Source organism: Arachis ipaensis, chromosome B1, assembly GCF_059453495.1.
Source record: "Arachis ipaensis isolate K30076 ecotype BB chromosome B1, ASM5945349v1, whole genome shotgun sequence".
In the NCBI taxonomy this organism is placed as follows: Eukaryota; Viridiplantae; Streptophyta; class Magnoliopsida; order Fabales; family Fabaceae; genus Arachis; species Arachis ipaensis.
In genome coordinates this window covers 20,595,939-20,614,725 of record NC_142436.1, presented here as the reverse complement: position 1 = coordinate 20,614,725, position 18,787 = coordinate 20,595,939, and the positions used below count along the sequence as shown (strand labels likewise).

Below are 18,787 nucleotides of genomic sequence, written 5' to 3'. Positions count from 1 at the left end.
GCTTAGAAAGCATGTTTTTACACTTAAGCACAAATATGGGAGAGATAACAAAATCATGCTAATTCCTAGGCTAAATGTGACAAAAGGTTATCAAAATACTCTAAATTCAATGCAAAACAAACCGTCAAATTGGGGTTTGTCAGCAGGCCACTACGGAGGCTCTTGGGCAACAGATGAACAATAATGGCAATGGCGGAAGGGAAGCTCAGGGCCCGATGACACTGGCAACCTTCTTAAAGGTTAATCCACCTAAGTTCAAGGGAACCACCAATCCGACTGAAGCTGATACTTGGTTTCAGGCCATGGAGCGAGCACTGCAAGCGCAGTTGGTGCCTGAAGAGCAGCGTGTTGAATTCGCTACCTATCTACTCACGGGGGAAGCATCGCATTGGTGGCAAGGGGCTCGACGTCTCCTGCAACAGGGGAATGATCATATCACTTGGGATGCCTTCTAGGTGGAATTCTATAAGAAGTACTTTCCGAATTCTGCCAGGACAGCCAAGGAATTGGAGTTACTGCAGCTAAAGCAAGGTGCTATGTCCATATCTGAGTATATAGACAAATTTGAGGAGCTATTCAGGTTTTCCCGCATGTGTCAAGGAGCTCCGGGAGACTTCGAGGAATGGAAATGCATTAAGTATGAAGGAGGGCTCTGGAGCGACATCTTAAGTTCAGTGGGACCAATGGAGATCCGAACTTTTTCAGAGTTAGTGAATAAGAGCAGAATTGCTGAAGAGTGTGTGAAAAGGAGGGTTGCAGAGAAGGGAAGTCATAGAGAGCACAACCAAGGATTCGCACCAAGGGGTCGAGAGTTTAAGGAGAGAGGATACGTACAACACTTTCCCCAAGGACAGAATAACTTTGCGACGAGTAAGGAGTCCCAAAGGAATGGTAAGGGAAAACGGGCAGCGGCTGCTTCTGATGTTTCAAGCTGTCAGAGATGTGGAAGTCATCACCCAAATAGACCGTGCCGATTGGGGTTAGGTGTATGTTACAAGTGCGGGTTACTAGGGCATGTATCAAGAAATTGCCAACAAGGAGAGAGTCAGGATGCGGGCCGATTGCGACAGTAAGATTGAGGTAATTGCCTTAATACAAATGGATAAATGCCTATGATGTAAATGACTTTCTGTTGAGAATGATGTGTTGTGTTTGTTATGTAGTTTGTTGATTTCTGGATTTTTAGTGAAATGGATTGAACTCATGACTTTTAGTTCCTTTGATTTAAATAGATAAGGGATGGTCCTAAATGATGGATTTGGAAACGTTAATTCGAATTGTCGGTCAAGTTAAGTGGTGGTTTAGTACTTGAGGAAATAAGTGATGGAACTAATACTTGACGAGAAATCAAGGTGGCATAGCGGAAGCTTGCTAAAGCGTTAGCATAGTATGGTAATAATAAGGAAAAGTAGAGCATGATTGGAAATGCTTTATGCTTTGAGTACTTAAAAGTTTAGTGAGCTTATGCAGATAATGATTCTAGGTAATTGGAATTAATTGCGGTTGTGAGCCTTGATGGTTCTGAAACGGATGAGGAAATTATCATTGATGCATAATTGGATTTAGATGATGAGAGAGTGCGAGTTGTCGTGTTTGAGAGATGAGTACCATGATGTTTGGTCATAGTGACCTTGGAATTAGATTGAGATTTATAATGATTGGTTTTGAAAGACGAATGTGAAAGCCACTAAATTGAAATACAGATGCAGTACTGAGATTGGTTTGAAGGAGCCCGTGACAGGTGGTAAACTCCAATTTTTGGGGAGGTACTGTTGAAAATTTTTCTCCAAAATATTTAAAAGAGTGCTGGTTATGGTTTTGAGGATAATTTTTTATATGAGTAACTTTAACGAAAGAGATGTGTCTCGAATGATTTTATAGATTATTAAAGGAAAGCGAATTCTCATGATTTTTGTTAAATTGTTATTTCAAACTCATTTGCTTTCTAGAAATGAAAGGGGTTTTTGATTGATGAGTCAGAGACTTTATAACAGCAAGTCATGTAGAAATTCGAAGGTTTGAGAATAAGAAAGTAAGTTTGGAGGTTATGCTTGGAGTTGAGCTGTGATTAGTGGTAATTGGCTTGGCAGAGGGAGAGGATAGTGATGGATGGAATTTTCGAGGGCGAAAATTTCTGTTAGGGGGGTAGAATGTAATACCCGGTCTAACCGAAATTTAGTAAATAATAAGTTAAATAGGAGCAAATATGGTTGGAAGATTTGGCAATTGGAATTTGATAATTTAAATATGATATTTGGATTCAGTGAATTTTTCCGAGTCGGAAAATATAGTTTTCTGCGTAAAAGTGCGCAGTGGAATTTTGACCGGCAGTACCGGCTGAGATCTGTCTGGTACTACAACTGAGAAAATTGATTATGGGTAAATAAGATTAAGAAATGAGGAATTATAATTAGGGAAGGTAGAAATATTTAAAGTGCGATTTAGAGCGCTAATCTTAAAGGTTTTGGCCCAAAATTGGGCCAATGGGCAAAAATAAGTGAACCGGGCCTAAGTGGGCCCAAGACCCAACATATATAAACATTAGTTGTGAGCATTTCAGCTCATTTTACCCTAAAAAGAAGGGTTGGGGCGCTGATTTGAGAAGAGAGAAGAGAAGAGAGAAAACCTAACTCTCTTTGATCTTCAAACCACCATAACTTGAGCTACGGAGCTCCGATTGACGAGCCGTTTGCGGCCAGGCATTGCTCTTCTCATCCTCTACAATTCTATCTAAGTTTGGTGGTGAGTATTTCATTCATCTCTGCCCAGTTTTCGAAATTCCCCACTGTTACACGTTTTTGGGTAGTTAGTGTTGAAATCTTGTGATTTTGGGTGTTTAGGGATACTCCAACATGGATTCTAAGTGGGTTCTATTCCTACTTCATATAGGCTGAGGTAAGAAGTGCTCAAACCCTTGTGATTTGTCATTTTTATGAGCCCTAGGTTGATGTATGTATGTGACATTGGTTATGTTAGTGTATTTGGTGATGTTGGTGCACAATTGGGAGATTGGTATTGCTTGAGGAGCTTTGGTAAGGCTTGGAGCTAAGGTTGGTGAAGAATTCCAAAGAAGAGGCTCAATTGGTTTGGCTACAAGAGGTACGGTTTAAGTTTCATTTAAGTACCGTGTGTTGTGATGAGAATTCCTAGGCTAGATGCCCCTAGGATTAAGTTTGGATTGTGTAAATGGTTGGTGCTAATATGCATAGTTGATATGTAATGTGAATTAATGATTGGGTTGAGAATTGTGTGACCTTGTATGCTTGGTGTATTGAGAATTTGATGTACTAGGTAATGAGTATTGATTTGTGGTTTATGCATTTAAATTGTGAAAATTGGGCCGGAGGCCGTGAATTTTGGGCCGGAGGCCGGAAAGAGGTAAGAAAGGTAAGTCGATGTGTGCATTGTATGATGGCACAAGTGATTGGATAAATTTCAGATAATGAATATATGAATGATTAGGTTGGTTATTGAATAATAAGGTTTGAGAAGTTGAAGTGTGGAATTTGGTAATTTTGGATGAAATTATGTAGACGAGGTATGTTTGGTTCGGTTGAGATATATTATGTGATCATATATGTGATTATGATTATTGATGCCTTGATGGTATGATGATGCATTAGAGATATGTATGTTGTGATATATGCTTGGGGAATGATTAAAGTTGATTTGTGGGTGAAATCACGTGATAGTGAGTATGATATTGATTACGTATAATGATGGTTGATTGGAAATGGTATTATTGAAAATTGGGATGAGAAAGGATGTATGACATGATATTGTGTTTGTCCTTTAGCCATTTGATTGAGAAGTGTTAAAATGGTTAGATGTGGTTTTGGGAATTTTTGGTAAAGTGTCAATGTGTGAGTTGAGGATGGCTTGATGTGGATTTTGGTACATTTTGATTGATTTCAAAAAGGGTTGAAATTGGCATGTTTTGGTTGATTTTGAAAAGAGTTGAAAATGGCTTGTTTTGAAAATGGCACCTAGTGGTTTTGTATGAAAACATGATTTTTGGGCATACTTTGACGGGACATAACTTGGACTACGGATCTCTGTTTTGTGCCAAATCTATTTAGAAATGAAATTGGATCCGGGATGTCCATGCCGTTTGAAGAACGGGTGAAAAATGATTTAAAATGAGAAAGTTATGTCCGTCGGAAGATTGGGGGTTGAATCTGTAAATTCTACAGCTTTTAACTTAGAAAATTTTTAGCAGAATGACCCTCCACGCGTAGGCGCACTTGGCGCGTACGCGTCGTTCTTCAAGAAGGCACTATCCACGCGTGCGCGGGCGCGTCGATGCGCTGCACCAAATGCCCAGCTATTTTCCCGAGAGTTGTGCCAGTTTTGTGCCTGGGGCGCAAGAGCACCCACGCGTACGCGTGGCTGACGCTTGCGCGTCGTTTGGCTATTTTTCAACCCGCGCGTCCGCGCGTATGACGCTTGCGCGTCAATGAGTTTTGTGGCCATCCACGCGTGCGCGTGGAGTGCGCGTACGCGTGGCCCTGTTTTCATGCCAAAGTTGATTTTTGAGTTTTAAAAGCCAAATCTCATACTTCTAAGCCTCCGATCTCACCTCTTATGTATTAAATCATTCTGATATGCCTAGCAATGAGCTAGGGGATGTGGTAACTTGCGAGTGAAGCAAGGGGAAAAGTTATGATCAATGATGATCAAAGATGATTATATGAGATATGGAGGATGACGGTGGAAGTACCGTGTATGCCATGAGTCGGAGGGCTATATTTATTGATAAATGGCCCGTTCTTGATTGGACCATGAGCCGGATGGCTGAGTTATTGCCGGGTTACGGCAAAGCCATTATTATTTATGGCTGAGTATAAATGCATATATGATTAATGAATGAATATGTTAAATGGATAATAATGAAAAAATATTGAAATGTGACGTGCGACCCCGGGTAGTAGGCAGTGGCGTTGTCCACTTGCTCCGGGTATGAGACGGGAAAGGAGGATTATGATAAACGAGTTTAATCGTGGGGTTTTGAATAAATGTGTATTTGTGATACCTGGGTAGTAGCAAGGGTCGTGGTTCGTCCCGCTTGCTCCGGGTCATTGTCTGAGGATTGATAATAATGAAGGGTGATTATGAATAAATGTTTATTTGTGATACTTGGATAGTAGCAAGGGTTGTGGTTCGTCCCACTTGCTCCAAGTTAATGTTTGAGATTTGGTAACAATGAATGTTGATAATATGAATTGAGATTGAATGAATATATGTTTGAGATGCCTGGGCAGTAGCAAGGGTTGTGGTTCGTCCCACTTGCTCCGGGCCAATGCTTGAGATACCTGGGTAGTAGCAAGGGTTGTGGTTCGTCCCACTTGCTCCAGGTCAGAGATTGCGACGCCTGGGTAGTAGCGGCAGTAGTGGTGAATCCACTCGCTCCAGGTTGAGCTTTTAGACACCCGCCTGGGTAGTAGCCGCAGTAGTGATTATTTCACTGGCTCTGGGTTGAGCGGGCAGTAGCAAGGGGGTTGTAGCTCAAACCTACTTGCTCCGCAAGGGGTGTTTCTGTCCAATGGTTAGCTACCAGGACATGTCGGGTTGGCTATATAACCGACAGATGATATCATCAGCCATAGGGCAGGCATTCATCATTTGCATATGTTTGAATTGTTTGGGTTTGCCATTTGTCTTGGATTTCTACATCATATATGCCATGTTACCTGACTATATGCTACTTGTTCTACTTGTATCATGTTTGTGTATTACTTGCCTGTATTGCTTGTGTTTGTACAACTGAGAGGCCCCTCATGCTGGTGTCGGTGGGTGTAAGGGCTGTTCTTGATGGGATGAATTGATGATGCGATTGCATGATGATGTATTGATATAGAACTGCTGAGGCAGAACAACTGGTGATGGTTTTGCTTATGATTCTGAGTCTGATTCGTGGAAGAGTCAGCGAGTTGGGAAACATGTGAAACATGAATTGAATTTAGCACTCCCTTATGACAGTTGCCTATTCATGGATTAGCGAGAACCTATGATGAATAATTGGTGAAGAAGTTTAGGATGCTTAGTGAGTTTTTGTTGCAGTACATTGAATTTATTTGGCACTTTTACCGTACTGGGAACCCATGGGCCCGGGGTTCTCATTCCGTATATATCTCTTGTTTTTCAGATACAGGTCCAGGTGCTCAGAAGTGAGTTGTAGGTCGTCTGAGAGACGGCGAAGATCTTTATTTCCTCTACTTTGTGTTTTGATTAGAGTCTCTCCACCTTTGTTTTGGAAAGTTTATATTATGTATTGAACTCTTTGAATTTGCCTATAGAGGCTCTCATGTTTCCTTCGGGAGAGATTAGGATATACTGTTGTCAACTAATTTCATAATGTACTCTAGCCGACCTAAACTTCGCGGGTCGCGACTAGTAGCTATTTACTTATGTTATATATATCTATCTGTTATCTATCTCTTAATCTCCTCTATGCCTTGTCCGTATATCGTTTTCGGCTTCACGGTTTATCTTTTGTTGTCGAAACGTGAGAGATACGTCTTCGCGATTTTATTTATACTCTTTTCAGGCTTCTCGATTAATACTCCTTTCGAAATTACCTATATTTATTTATTAAAAATCCACCTGAGAGTCGTACCACCGTAATATCATTGACTTATGACTCGAGCATAAGGATTTGAATATTAGGGTGTTACACGCCCAAACGTAGAGGACTAATTTAGTACTTTACCCTAAAGAATATTTAGCTTAACACATGATGAGATGTTAAACTTAAACCTTGAAATCTTAACATATAAATGGGTCATTTTCTAAATTTATTTTTGAAAAATTTTATCAATTAAATTAGTCTTTTAAATATTATAAATTAATTATTTTTGTCTTTATGTCACTCAATTAATAATTTTTGTCAATAATTGATGATATAAAATGTTAATTGACAATATACATGATACATAACATGTTCAATTGGACATTGAACAAATATATTTATAAAAATCTATCATTTTAGTCTATTTTTTTAATTATATAAACTCTAATTCTAATATAACTTAACGACGCTAAATTAATAGATTTTCATAAATATATTTGTTCAACGTCTAATTAGATATGTCAAGTATCATGTATGATATGAATTAACATCTTATATCATTAATCGTTGACGAAAATTATTAATAAGTGATTAAAAAATAAAAATAATTAATTTATAATTTTTAAAGGACCAATATAATTAATAAAATTTCTTAAAGACAATTTTAAAAATCAAACCATCTTTTAAAGATTAATTTAACTATGAACCATCAATTTATTTATGCACCAACCAACGTTGGTACAAAACTATGTGGCATCAAGTAATCATTCATCATAAAAGTTGTGACCTGAATCGCATTATTTTTGGCAAATTGTCTTTTCTTTTTTTCTTTCTTAATTTAAATAATAAGATCTATGAATTATATATTTATATGTTCACATGTTACTTGAAACTGATTTTCTTAATTTTCTTAATTCTATTTCAAAACAACTTTAAAATTTTTATTTTCATCACTAGTTATCAAAATGTTGTAAACAGCATAAACATTTTTTTTCTTTCTTTCTGAGTAAATGTCTTCTTATTTTTTAAAAAGGGCCAACCAAATCCATTAAAATTATTAGACAACATTAACCCAGAGTCTAGATAATGTAAGGGACCTTGCTCACGTTACTTGTTAATTAAGTATAACATGGTCGTCCATGTGAAAATGATCGTGTAATTAGGAATAAAGTTGTCTTTTGCAAAAGGAAAAAGAACATCGTTGCATAATGTCATCAATAAAAACATGGTATTTCCTACATACAACCAACTTGGAAATTAGTTTCACAATCCCTTTGAATTCTTTGGCTAATTTAATTATGTTTGACTTTATTTATTTATTTTATTTAGCCTGAATAAATAACATGAAGGATCTTATGCAATGACGCTATTTTTTCTTTTACGAAGTCTAGCTATACAACTATTTTCAACGGAGACGCTTAACAAATATGCCATTGACTCGTTGAGTTTAACAAGGGACATGAGCAAGCTTCGATAGGCTATTCGGGTAAAAAATTAACGTGTTTAGTAGTTGCAACATATATGAAGATTGTTGTAAAATAAAGAGAAAAGGACAAATTAGTCCCTGACCTTTTAACCCGAGGACATTTTCGTCCTTGAGCATTGGAAAATACATTAAAATCCCTGACGTTCCTAAAAACCAGACCGATCAGTCCCTTCGTCCGTGAGCCACCGTCAGACCGGACGGAAAATGCTGACTTGGCTCCCCTATGCTTACCTGGCTCAACGGCGTTCCAGCGTGGCACGTTAGTGGGTTGGAGGATTTGAAAACAGGACACATAAGTCCCTGTAACTCAAAACGACGTCGTTTTGAGTGCTGCCCAAATACTAAAATTCGCTGGGTCGTTCCTTCATGGTGGTGGCTGGTGAGAAGAAGACTTGTTCAAAGTTCAGTAATGGCTACGAAGGGGGCATCATCAACCTCAAGAAGAAGCGTTAGTGGAGTAAGAGAAGAAAATTCTGTTTCAAACTCAGTTGCAGGTGGTGTTCATGCTGACCATCACGCCGTCGCCCCTAGGTGTTTTTGTGGAGTTTATGCAATAATGTATAAGTCGAGGACCAGAAGCAACCCTAACAGAATCTTCTTGGGTTGTCCATTCTACAAGGTTAGTTTAAAAATTCTTGCTTTGGTTTGATCTGAGATGGATGCGGGCAGTAGATGATGTTGGTAATTTTGACAGGGAAAGGAACCTCATTGCAAATTTTTTGTTTGGGTCGATGAGCATCTTGCCAGAATAGGAAGCAATTGTTGCATCTGTGACAGCAGAGATTTGGTTGAGAAACATGTTGAAGTTGTAGAAGAGGAAGAGGAAAACGAAGATGAACTGGATGCAAGAATGGCTGTTTTGGAGGAGAAAATTATTGCTTTGGAGAAGAAGAAAAACCCATTAGCGTTGTGGTTTTCTGTAATTATATTTGCTGTTGTTGTTGCCTTTTATGTAGCTAGTGCTTGAGAGATGAACTATAGCAATCATGATAGAGAATGGCATTTTGTAGTTTATGTTGTGTATTGAAACATGCCATTTTGGCAAGTCATGGGTCCTGTAATCTAAATGGAACTCTAGTTATAATATTAGTATGTTAAACTTATATTTTGAATATCTAAATAAACTTGGAAACATTGAGGAATTAGAGGCAGTAGTTGCATACATAATTTAGAAAGATGATGTTATATTGCTAAATAAGATTTCAAGTTTTTCATAGCCACTGTTTACTAAATATTTCCAAAATGAAAAAGTCTCCTAAACTGAATAGTTTGATGAAGCTTAACATGTCAAAAGTAAGCCTCAAACACAAAATACAAGGCATAAGCCAAGCTGCAAAATCAACATAACTAAAAGCTACACAGATCTTCACTTCTTAGGTACAATGGTAGGTGGATTGGGGATGAATTTGAACAATCTGGTTGTGGCCGGGCTTGCTGCCGCTAATGTCTCCTGGGTAGCTGATGCACTTGTTCCTGGTACGACTTGAGGTGGTTGTGGGCCAGTGGAGTTTGGCTGACTTTGAGGGGGTTGTGGAGTGGGGCATAGTGGAGCTGGTGGCCTGAATATCTTCTGCTTGGGCCTCATCTTCGCTGGAGCTGCTTGAGTTTTTTGGGCCGCTGTAGATGGAACTTGGAGTGGAGGCCGAAACGGTGTCCTTCTAGTCACTGGTGCGGGCCTGACTTGGGGTGCTGCTGGTGTTGCTGCCACAGGGTTGGAAGGACCTGGGATGACACCACTTGAAACCTGTGTTGAGATCTGGGTTGACAAGCATTGTAATTAGTTATACAAATTATACAAGGTTGTCACCCAATAATCAATCATGCACATTGAACAGATTGTAACTTACATCAGGTGTGGATTGCTGATTAGTTATGTTATGATCCTGAACAGATGGAGTATCCTGACTAGGTGGAGCATCCTGACCAAAATAGACAATAAATCAAGTAGATTACTCCTAAACATATAAAACAGAACTAGTAAATAAATATTCAAGTAAGCACATAAACTCCTATCATAGTTAAGAAATCAAACCATATAACTCCTAAAGCAAATTACTTACACTATCATTTGGAGCTGATTGTGACAGTGGGATGACTGCCATTGACTGAGATGTGGAACCTTTTTTGGGCTTCTTTGTCTTTGGTTTCCAATTGGGATCAGATGGAGTGCCCTTGCATGTCTTGTAGTTATGTCCCGTTGAACCACACTTACTACAAGTGACTTTGAATGACCTCTTCAACTTCTCTCCCTGTTGCATCATTGGCTCAGCTGGATCCTTCTGTCTATTATGTACTTTTGGCCTGCCAATTGGTCTCTTTATGATAGGAGGATCCGGCCTAGAATATTCAGTCCTTGTCCAGAACTCCTCACTTGGCACTGGCTGAATACAATGAGCATATGTCTTGTGTATTGACTCCATGCATAACCATGGATGGACATAATCCTCTGGATGATCATGCCTCTTTCTTATGGCTGCTATGGCATGGATACATGGCATGCCTAACACAGAAGATAACAGCATGAACCAGAGTTGACTAAACCATTCATTCAGCCAACAACTTAACAGCATGAAAACCATATATAACTCCATCATTCAGCCAACAACTTAACATATTGAAAACCCTATATGAAAGTAAATTCAGCCAGCAAGTTAACATATTCAGCCAACAAATTAACATATTGAAAACCCTATATGAAAGTAAATTCAGCCAGCAAGTTAACATATTCAGCCAACAAATTAACATATTGAAAACCATATATGAAAGTAAATTCAGCCATCAAGTTAACATATTCAGCCAACAAATTAACATATTGAAAACCATATATGAAAGTAAATTTAGCCAGCAAGTTAACATATTCAGCCAACAAATTAAAACATTGAATGCCATTTATTAGAACTAACCAGTGAGCTGCCATTTGTTGCAGGAGCAGGTCTACCTCATGAGATCAACATCCACCTTTGTAGCTTTACGAGTTACTTCGAAACGCTTGCGTGCATCATCACCTGTCCAGTCGGCACGCCATTTATTGCTAGGCCTTATTAGACGCTCCATCCTCTTCTGCTGAACTGGTGCAAGCTTTCCTGTATAATCACTAAGTAGCTCTTTATGCTTAACCATTCTCCGCATTAGATAGCACCTAATTTCCTCACACATTGTGAGGATAGGCTTGCTTCTGTAGTTGACTATCTTCGAGTTGAACACCTCACACATGTTATTTGTGAGGTTGTCCACTTTTGGCCCGTGGGAAAAATACGCCTTCACCCAAGTTGCTGGCTCAAACTTGGAAAGATATTCCCATGCCCCCTGATTAATACCTTTGAGCTTCTCCATTTGTTCTTTGAACTCGGGTATGGTGGTGCACCTAGCACAATCCCAAACCACCTCCCGAATGTACAAATCCTTAAATCGGTTTATGAAGTTTTTCCAAATGTGCATCACACAGTTTCGGTGATGTGCATTTGGCATCACTTCCTTCAAAGCAGGCAGTAATCCCTAACACAGTACACAAAGGTTTTCACAATTAAACATAATTGAACAAATTCTGAACAACTGCATTATTAAACTAGGCACCTCAGTGAATAAATGTCTAACTGCAATAGAATTCATATTGAAATAATTGTTATAAATAGTTGTTAGTGTTACCTTCTGTTGGTCGGACATGAAATTCCAACCATGAGTCTGCACATCCCCCAGCTCTTCCTGAAGTAGGGTAAGAAACCATTTCCAAGACTCTTTGGTTTTAGACCTTGCAACTCCGTAAGCAACAACATAAAATTGATTATTCGCATCCTGTGCCACTGCAGTTAGGAGTTGTCCACCATAGTATGTTTTCAGGAAGCAACCATCAAGGTGGATTAGAGGCCTACATCCACTCTTGAACCCCTGCTTGCATGCCTCTAACCCTATATACAGCTTATCAAACAGTGGAGGGGCTTGAGGAATTGGAGTTACACACACCTCTGCCCTGGAGCCAGGGTTGCTTCTTAGAATTTCAAACAAGTAATCCCTCACATTATTGTACTGCTCCCTCTCATTGCCCGTTATCTTCTCCCTTGCTTCCTTAACTGCTCTATAGACCATTTTGGGATGTGCAGTGAGTGAGAACTCCTCTCTCACAAAGTCAATTGCTTCATTTGTTCTCATGTGAGGCTGTGAACTCATTCTCTTCTCCACCTTCTTACTAATCCAATGTTGATCAACAGCGTTACTTCCTAGGTCCCTTGCACAAGTGTGATCGTTTTTGTAAGTCTTCACCTGGTAGCATTGCAGTGATTTATTGTATGATAAATGAACTAACCACGGGCAGTCATCATCCATGCATCCCACCCTAACTCTCTCCCTATCATTTTTAATCCACCTAAGCTCTCTACCCTCAGAAATGAAAGAGTCTTTCACAACTTCTTTAAATCTCTCTATGGTTGCAAACCTTGTCCCTAACTCAAATCTGCCCTCTCCAAAAGCATAATGATCATCAAATTCAGGAAATGTGTGCTTGCTGGACTCATCATCAGTGGAGTTAGGAGTGTGTAAATCCTCAGAATAGTAATCATATATGGGGTCATCATCATCATCCTCTGGGACTGCACTGACATAGAACCTTACAGTTGGACCTCTGTTGGGCTGTTGATCATTGGGCCCAGAATTGGCCTGCTCCTGCCTATTGGGCTCACTACTGGCCTGCTGCCTTCTATTCACCTCAGATGTCCCCATTCCACTGCTTTGTCCCTTCTTTAACCAACTTTTCCTATTCCTATTCACACCTGTCTTCTTTGCAGCTGGCTTCTTGGCACATGACTTCTTTGCAGATGGCTTTCTTGGGGACACAATTTTTTCCTTTCCCTTACTTACTCTCTTCCTCTTGCGTGCTCTGTCCTCAGCACTATTATCACCATCATCACTGTCACTTTCATATCCGGGTGGTGGCGGTTTATATGGCTCATCCTCCGTGCTCTCATATCCATCATCTGAAGATGAACTCTGAATCTCTTCTAACACAGGACTCTTGCCTTTGTTTCCACCATCCTCCACAATCTCAGGCTCATCAACTGGGTGGTCAAAGTACAGGTAAAACTCATTCGTCTTTGTATTCTTCATTTTGTTCTCTCGCATGGCATTGATCCCTGCATCCCCTGTCAAACTGTGCAGCCCCGACTCAACATCTTCACTCAATGGATCATACCAATAAACTGCCCTGTACGACTGGTACCCCAAGCCTTTAAAAAGTGTGATCAAATCCCCAAAATTCACAAAATCCAGGTCCATTTCGGGGAATTTCTCTACCTTTCCATTCTGATAAACAAGGGAACCATTACTGTTTCTAACAAAACTACCTCCATGGTGGAAAACTGGCACCACAAACACATCTACCATCTGGAGAAAAAAATAAGAACAGAAATCAACGATCAACTACCTCTACACTCATACATCAATCTCGTACAAAAAGTTAAGGAACAGAAAACAACCAAGAACTTTCCTTTGCCCTAACATTGAATCAAATTCACTGTTACAACGCACATACAGTTTTTACCATTGATATCACCATGCACGTACAACAGTTCATTCTTTCATTACTATTGAACTACACAATCGACTCAATAAGCAATGGAATTGATTCTTACCTTCAGTGACGAAGACGGCAAATCAGACTGGATTCACACCTAATGCACGTCGGAACCTTCTCAGTCTGGATGGTGATTTTTTTTGGAGGGAGAAACAGAGCAATTCCTGTCTTTGATCTTTGGTCTTCTTTAGGGTTTTATGTAATTCTGTCAAAGGGTTGTGGGTGTAATAGAGATTGTACACAAGGAAAGGGACGAGACTGTATATAAGGGGCAGCACTCAAAACGACGTCGTTTTGAGTTACAGGGACTTATGTGTCCTGTTTTCAAATCCTCCAACCCACTAACGTGCCACGCTGGAACGCCGTTGAGCCAGGTAAGCATAGGGGGAGCCAAGTCAGCATTTTCCGTCCGGTCTGACGGTGGCTCACGAACGAAAGGACTGATCGGTCTGGTTTTTAGGAACGTCAGGGATTTAAATGTATTTTCCAATGCTTAGGGACGAAAATGTCCTCGGGTTAAAAGGTCAGGGACTAATTTGTCCTTTCTCTAAAATAAATAAGTAAGAAAGAGGAAATAAATATAAAATAAAGAAGTATAAATAGAAGATTTTAGTATTAATATTTATTAATATAATGATTTTAATATAATATAAATGATTTATATATTTATTTAATATATATAGTAACATAAAGAAAAAAAGAAATATTAGCAATGTATAAAAAAAGATAAAAATATTGTAATAAAGAGAAAGAGAAAGGAATTTTTTTATTGTTATTACTATGTGTTGTTTCAGACTTTTTCTTCTTCTATTTATACACATAAAAAGTCATTCTTTTCAACCACTATTAAATGTATTCTCTCTTAATAATTTTAGTCTTGAACATTGTAAAATATGAACCGTCCATATTAAATGGGCATCTATCATTCTTATTACAACACTCCTCCTTTGATGTACATTTAAGATTATGTCTCGTTAAAACCTTACTAAAGAAAAATTCAATAGAAAAAAGTCTTTAGTGAAAAAAAAAGAGTATAATATTATTTGTGATAAATACTGCCTCATTAAAAATCTTGCCAAGAAAAATCTATTAGGGACAAAACACTGACTAAAGAAAAAAGAGTACAACCCCCCTCTTGTCGGCATTATTTAATATCTCGGAATCGGCGCCTCCCAATCTAATGTACCAATCTTTCAAAGGAGGATTTTAGAAGTGACATATAAATAAATCTGCCAGATTATCGCTTGAGCGGATCTGTTGGACATCAATTGTTCTTTGATTTTGAAGGTCATTAGTGAAAAAAAAAATTTAGGAGAAATATACTTTGTTCTATCACATTTGATGTATCCACCCTTAAATTGAGCAATGAATGCTGTATTATCTTAAAAAAAATAGTTTGAGCTATTTTATGATCAATCATGATGACAGAATATATTTGATCAAACTCCTGAGCCAAAAACACTTGCGACTAGTTTCATGTATCGCTAGTATTTCAGCATGATTAGAGGACGTTGCTGCAATCGTCTGTTTTGTGGACCTCCATGATATAGCTGTACCACCACATGTGAACAGGTATCCTGTTTGAGATCTCCATTTGTATGGATCAGACAAGTATCCTATATCTGCATAGTCGTCTACTAGTTGTGACTTGGATCCATATGGATAAAACAATCCCATATCAACCGCTACATGAAGATATCGAAAGATTTGTTTAATTCCATTCCAATGTCTTCTGGTTGGAGAAGAATTATATCTTGCTAGTAAATTCACAATAAATGATATATCGGATCGTGTATTATTAGCAAGATACATTAGTGCCCCAATGGCACTGAAATATGATTCTTCAGGACCAATGATATCTTCATTTTCTTTTTTAGAACAGAATTGATCATTTTCCACATACAAAGATCTTATGATCATTGGGGTACTTAATGAATGTGACTTATTCATATAAAATCTCTTCAAGATCTTTTCTGTGTTTGTTGTTTGATGAATAAAGATTCTATTTTTTGTATGTTGGATCTGCAGGTCGAGACAAAATTTAGTTTTTCCAAGATCTTTCATTCCAAACTCTTCTTTTAGAGCTTTTATAATTGTTGAAATCTCTTCAGGGGTTCCAATGATACTTAAATTATCAACGTATACAACAATTATAATAAATTCAAATACAGATTTCTTTATGAAAATATATGAGCAGATATCATCATTCTTAAATCCGTTTTTGGTCAGATACTCAATAAGACAACTGTACCACATTCGTCCAGATTGCTTTAGACCACATAAAGATTTTTGCAATTTGATTGAGTATAACCCCTGCGAATATTCATTGGAAGGTTTATATATCTTTAGTGTTTTAGGAACTTTTATATAGATATCACGATCTAATGATCTGTATAAATAAGCTGTTACCACATCCATTAGATGCATATGTAGTTTATGGTATGCGGATAAACTGACCAAATAACGCAATGTTATTGCATCTACTACAGAAAAATATGTTTCTTCATAATTTATACTAGGCCTTTGTGAAAAATCTTGCGCCACAAGTTGAGCTTTGTAGTGTACAACTTCATTTTTCTCATTTCATTTTCTCACAAATACCCATCTGTATCTAACAGGTTTTACCTCTTCTGGTGTACGGGCTACAGGTCTAAAGACTTCACGTTTTTGCAAGTGAGTCTAACTTAGCCTTCATAGCTTCTTTCCATTTTGGCTAATCATTCCTTTGTCAATATTCTTTGATTGTTCTTGGCTCAAGATCCTTACTTTCATGCATGATGTGTAATGTCACATTATATGCAATTATTTCATTGATAATTGTTTTATTTTGATTCTATTTTTTCCTATAAAGACATAATTTATCGAGATCTCATCATTTTCATAATATTTCAGTATTTTCAGGTACCTGAACGTCTTCTGGCGTCAAAACTATATCAGAGTTTTGGACAACTATAGGTGTATTTTCTATGTCTTTATCTTTTTCAACAAGAATAGTATTTACCTCTTTTTTTCGAGGATTTTTCTCTTTGGAACCGACAGGTCTACCCCACTTCTGACGTAAATTTGTTTCGGTGGCCATTTGTCCAACTGTGACATCAATTCAGATTGGAGTATTTTCAACTGGTATATAGAATTTAGTAATCATTTTCATATCAAAAAATACATCAGGTAATTCATTTGCTATTCTTTGAACATGTATAATCTTTTGAACTTCTAGTTCACATTATCCTGATCGAGGATCTAAATACATTGAGGATGATGCATTCCAATTAAGTTCCTTTTCAAGAGGCTTATTTTCTCCTCCTAATGTTAAAAATTTTTATTCATCAAAATGACAATCTGCAAATCGAGCTTTAAACACATCTCCTGTTTGTATCTCAAGATATCTCACTATAGAGGAAGAATCATACCTCGCATAAATTTCTAATTTTATTTGGGTCCCATTTTAGTGCAAGAAGGTGGGGCAATTGAAACATATATCGCACACCCAAATATTCTCAAGTGAAAAATATTTGACTGCTAGCCAAAAACTAATTGCAGAGGAGAGAAATGACGGTAACTTGTTGATCTCAAATGAATAAGTGCTACAACATGTAAAATTGCATGTCCCCAATGCAACACCCTACCATACAGAGCCTTATGCTTAAGTCATAAGACAGAGGTGGCGAGGTATTACGACCTCTAAAAATAAAATTTAGTATATATAGTAGTGTGAAAAATGGTTATAACTAGGAGCCTTTGCAGAAAAAGGGGTAAAACAAAATCGTTAAATTGAAAAGCACAATACTCCGATCGATAACATAACGAAATAGATAAAGGATAAACTAACACAAATATATAAACAAGAGAATGCCAAAGATACGAATATCAAAACTTAAGACCCGGTTTGCAAAGATAACCGGTCTGAGCATAGAAGTATATATATATATATATATATATATATATATATATATAAGGAACCCAAAAGAAACCCAAAAGATAAGTTACAGAACCTGTTCTCCAAAACAATCTCTAAGAGGAGTCAAAATAGTATATATGTATATAGTGGAGATAATAAGTATCTAAGTAAGTACATAAAACTAAAATAAAGTCCCAAGAACTAAGGATCTTCGCTAATCCAGAAGTCTCCAGCATGCCTCAACGAGGAGCCTCACGACCTGCATCTGAAAACCATAAAATCCTCATGGGTGAGAACCGGAGGTTCTCAGTATGGTAACAGTGCCCACATATCTAATATGTAATATCCTGGGAACGCCGAAGGCAATCCTAGAACTTCCAACAGATAATCAAATCTTATAAACAAACTAAACCATAAATGAAACAGGCAACTAAATATAGATCTTCAGTCTAACTAACACTCCCATTTCCAAATCCTTCGAACCTCCCAACCGCCATCAGTAATTTGATATCACAAACACAATTATATCAACAAGGAAATGCACAAATAGGAAGCAGATACGGCAATTAGACAATTAGCAAGTATTATACGGTCAATTAGGCATTCCAAACAATTCACATATAATGCATATAATGTATGCCTGTCCTAGTGGCTGATGAGTCTCATCTGTCGGTTATAAAGCCAACCCGACAAGTCCTGGTAGCTAACCATTGGACTGTCCCTCTGTCGTGCATTTCCAACTCGAGTTATTCTCAATCATAGTCATCAATACATATACACAACACCCACACTGGTGTTTATCCACGGGTGCGAGCTCATCCGGAACTTTCACAGTGTCCGGCCACACTTACGACATAGGGTCAATAGAGTATCGAGTCTCCACCTGGAGCACGTGGTGGCTAGCCACTGTTTTCACCCAGGAAAACTCATATCTCAGATAGTGGAAGTGCAACATTCACATTTCATTCAATAAGTATATATGCAATCATACTCAGCCATAATTCAATAATAGCTCAGCCATAATTTAGCAATAACTCAGCCATTCGGCTCATAATACAATCCATAACCAGCCAATTTATTAACAATTACAGCCCTTCGGCTCACGGTATATAAAGCACTTCCACCATCATCCTCCGTATCTCATACAATTATCTTTAATCATCATTCATCATTAATCCTCCCCTTACTTCATCCACAAGTTACCACATTTCCTAACTTCTTCCCATCGCTAGGCATACCATAAGGATTTAGGACATAAGGGGTGAGAACGGA

At 38.1% G+C, this 18,787-nt stretch overlaps 1 protein-coding gene across 1 annotated transcript; it reads right to left on the bottom strand.

Annotated features, from left to right (window-relative positions):
* Nucleotides 1–9,420: 9,420 nt before the first annotated feature.
* Nucleotides 9,421–10,576, bottom strand: LOC148575905 (uncharacterized). The gene is made up of 3 exons (XM_088502614.1): nt 10,115–10,576; nt 9,902–9,973; nt 9,421–9,810 (listed from the first exon to the last, which is right to left on the bottom strand). The coding sequence occupies exons 1-3, from the start codon at nt 10,574–10,576 to the stop codon at nt 9,421–9,423; spliced, it is 924 nt and encodes a 307-aa protein (XP_088358740.1).
* Between the last annotated feature and the right edge of the window lie 8,211 nt (nt 10,577–18,787).

What these genes read in the sequence shown, in the direction of transcription:
- LOC148575905 (XM_088502614.1), bottom strand. Translation starts at nt 10,576, where the DNA reads ATGCTGTTATCTTCTGTGTTAGGCATGCCATGTATCCATGCCATAGCA. An exon ending in AATCAGCTCCAAATGATAGT is followed by an intron (nt 9,974 to 10,114) that starts GTAAGTAATTTG and finishes TATTTTGGTCAG; the next exon opens with GATGCTCCACCTAGTCAGGA. An exon ending in ATCAGCAATCCACACCTGAT is followed by an intron (nt 9,811 to 9,901) that starts GTAAGTTACAAT and finishes TTGTCAACCCAG; the next exon opens with ATCTCAACACAGGTTTCAAG.